Raw genomic sequence first — 3,003 nt, 5'->3', positions numbered from 1 at the left:
GAAGTGACGCAGTTAGAGGCTTAGACGCAGGGCGAACTCGACTTATGAGCTCTGAACTCGAGGGGGAACCGGATCTTGTTTATTTTTGGAGAGAAGTACGACAGATTTTATACTACACAGGACGCTACGACTATCGAAAGTGGCACACTGGTACAAGGGGCTTTGCATTGTTCCTCAAGAAGCTGCCTCACCGAGGGGCACATATCAAGTCCATCGGTAGAGTGACGTCATGCCGAACGCGGAGATGAAGAGAACCATGCGAGACACTTCGGACCGGTGTCCGTCGTTGAAGGCATGTCGCGAGGTTCTATACCTAATCGGGAAAGACCGGCTACGTCGGTGTGGCTTGGAGCGATGCGCGCACTTGGCCGAGTGGCGTCAAGTGGCCCTATTGTTCGCCGAATGCGGAAGATGCTCCGAGATCTACGCGCGAGGCATCGGGACGACCGTGCCGAGCTTCGAGTAAGCGTCGCGCACCGTCGAAGGTGTCGAAGAGCGTCGAAGGCGAAATCAAAGTGTTGGGTGACTGAGCCGAAGTGCCAGGCGGGATGCGACTGCCGAAAAGAGGTGTATCGGGGCCCAGAGGGGCTTGGCGCCTATCATCTCCTCCCTATTGAAATTTGGACCGCCCTCGGTCCTCCACGTGATGCGAGAAGCGCGATGGTCGTGAACGGATCGAAGCGGCATGGCAACCCGTGTAGGCTTCGAACGCCACGTGGTTGGCGCTAAACGCTGGTCGGAAAGGGGATATAAGCAGGGTAGACTTAGCCTCATTTTCCCCAGCCCATCGTTCCTTCTTCGCTACCTCGTCGCCCCTCCTCGCATACTCGCTGCTTCGAACGATGTCCTCTCGCTCCGCCACCCCTGCCTCGACGCCTTCGCTCGTCAACCGCCGCCTCGCCTCTCTGCTCGTGGTCCTCGAGGCTCCGCCGACCGCCGATGCCGCGCTCGACGTGGTCGAAGAGTGGGCGCAAGACTTGTCGCCGCTCGTCGTAAGTCGCTCGTAATCTGCATAACCCAAACTAACCGTTTTGTTTTCGAATAGCTCGCCTATCGCAAGGCCCTGGGCGCCATCCGCGACGAGGAGACGGAGCTGCGCGTCGCCGCCGCCGTCAAACAGCTCGCCGAGCGGGCGTCGGAGTCGTGGGTCGAGTGGGCGCGCGGTGACTGGCCCAAGCTCGCGACCGCCATCGACGCCGAGGCCGAACGACGGGTCGAAGAGCAGAAGCGCCTCGCCGAAGAGGAAGCACGACGCGTCGAAGAGGCTGCGAAGCGTGCGAAGGCCGCCGAGGACCGTCACCTCGAAGACGAACGGCGTCGAAAGGACGAAGAGGACCGTCTCAGGCAGGCCGAAGACGAACGTCGCGCACAAGAGGCCGCCGACGAGGAGTTGGCGAGGATCGCGGCCGCCGAGGGACTCCTCCCCGACTCGGCGACTGTTGGTGTTGACAAGGGGAAAGGGCGCGCGAGGGTCGATGACGAGGTTACTGAGTTGTCGGATGACCCTTCGGTCGTAAGTCTTCTTTTCTCTGTCGTCGTTCGATCACTAATCTCTCTTTCGTAGAAGACTCCTCGGACGCTCGAACGTCCGTTCGCGATGACAGAGGTCGACATGGCCGCCGCGGCGATTGCGAAGCGCCAGGCTGGACAAAAGGTACGTTCGATGCTCCGTCGAAGCGGTTCGAAGCTAACTCCTCGATAGTGTGATCGTTGCACCGGCTACCGCTCGGCCCCTGTCGAGTGCGTGTGGGTCGAGAACGCCACGACCTGCGAGAGGTGCGCGCAGTTCCAGCAGGGCTGTTACTTCGACAAGGTGTCCGTGCTTGGGAAGACAAAGAAAACGCGCGGCGGGGGATCAACCACAAAGAAGCGCAGTAAGTCGTTTCTTCTTGTCCTAGGCCTTCGCTGACGACTTAGTAGTTCGGCCGACCTCTCCTGGGCCTTCGGTCGCGGACTCGAGTGGTTCGAAGAAGCGCCGAGTCGACGAGCCTCCGCGCCCCCTTCTACGACTGCCTCTTGATGGGGCCGGCCGCCTGGGCCTGGAACAGGACGACCTCGATGCGCTCGACCTCGACGACGAGTCTCGGGGGATCATCCGCGTCATCCGCGAGGAGCGCGCCTTCATCGCGCGCCGTCGAGCGCTCCTACACGACATGGACCTCGACCTCCAAAAGATGGAGAAGGCCGCGCTTGCAAAGGGAGGAATCGGGTTCGTGCGCGGGGCTGTCGACGAGGACTAGGCGATGGCGCGAGTCATTTTGTATCGTAGTTGTAATTTTGTCGTAGAATATCGCGGCGATAGTCGAATCGAAAATGTGGCCTTTGGCCTAGACGAAACCTAGCGGGAACTAAGAAAAGGAAATGAAAATAAGCGTGTTCGAAGTAAGTCGTAATATGATCGAAGGACACAGAAGGTGAAATAGAAATGTTCGTAGCGAGGGAAAATGGACTTAATGAAAATATAGGCTCAGTTTGTCATCACAGCCTAGGAGGACTCGTCTAAGGTGAGCCTCCGCGCAACGGTCGAATCGAAGCGTTCGTAGAACATCGAACGATGTCGCGGCTATCGAGTTGAATCGACGATATTCGTACAAGGGATGGTCTAGAACGTAGGAGAAAATCAAACATATCGCGTAACGTGAGAGCAGGAATGGAGAGAAGAGAGTACGTATCGTGTTGTACAAGTAACAAAAGGGAAGAACCTCTATTCGTCGCGTTCTTCGGCTTCTTCGACTTCATCATCATCGTCGTCGCCTAGAGAATTCGATAGTTCGAGTTCTCGAAGACGCTCGGTCGAGACATCTTCGAGATCTTCGGGGATTGGAATGGATTTGCGCGCGAAATACGGAATGACGCGGAAAGCTGCGATGGGTCGATCGAGGACTGTACCGTCGAGTTCGCATACGATGTACGCGCCGCCCTTGTTGCGCGAGACAACGATGAGGGGGCCTAGATATCGCGGGCGCATCTTGCGGTTGAGGGATTTCTCGATCTTCGTGTTGC

At 57.9% G+C, this 3,003-nt stretch overlaps 1 protein-coding gene across 1 annotated transcript; it reads left to right on the top strand.

Moving 5' to 3' along the window:
• Window positions 1–842: 842 nt before the first annotated feature.
• Window positions 843–2,240, top strand: POSPLADRAFT_1063102 (hypothetical protein; the record flags this gene model as incomplete). The annotated part of the gene is made up of 5 exons (XM_024481606.1): window positions 843–992; window positions 1,046–1,513; window positions 1,565–1,654; window positions 1,703–1,874; window positions 1,921–2,240. 5 exons carry the CDS (start codon window positions 843–845, stop codon window positions 2,238–2,240), a joined length of 1,200 nt encoding a protein of 399 aa, XP_024332799.1.
• Window positions 2,241–3,003: the final 763 nt, after the last annotated feature.

Source organism: Postia placenta (assembly GCF_002117355.1).
Source record: "Postia placenta MAD-698-R-SB12 unplaced genomic scaffold POSPLAscaffold_79, whole genome shotgun sequence".
Lineage (NCBI taxonomy): Eukaryota > Fungi > Basidiomycota > Agaricomycetes > Polyporales > Adustoporiaceae > Rhodonia > Rhodonia placenta.
Note: the sequence above shows the minus strand (reverse complement) of the source record. Positions and strands in the feature narration are given on the sequence as shown.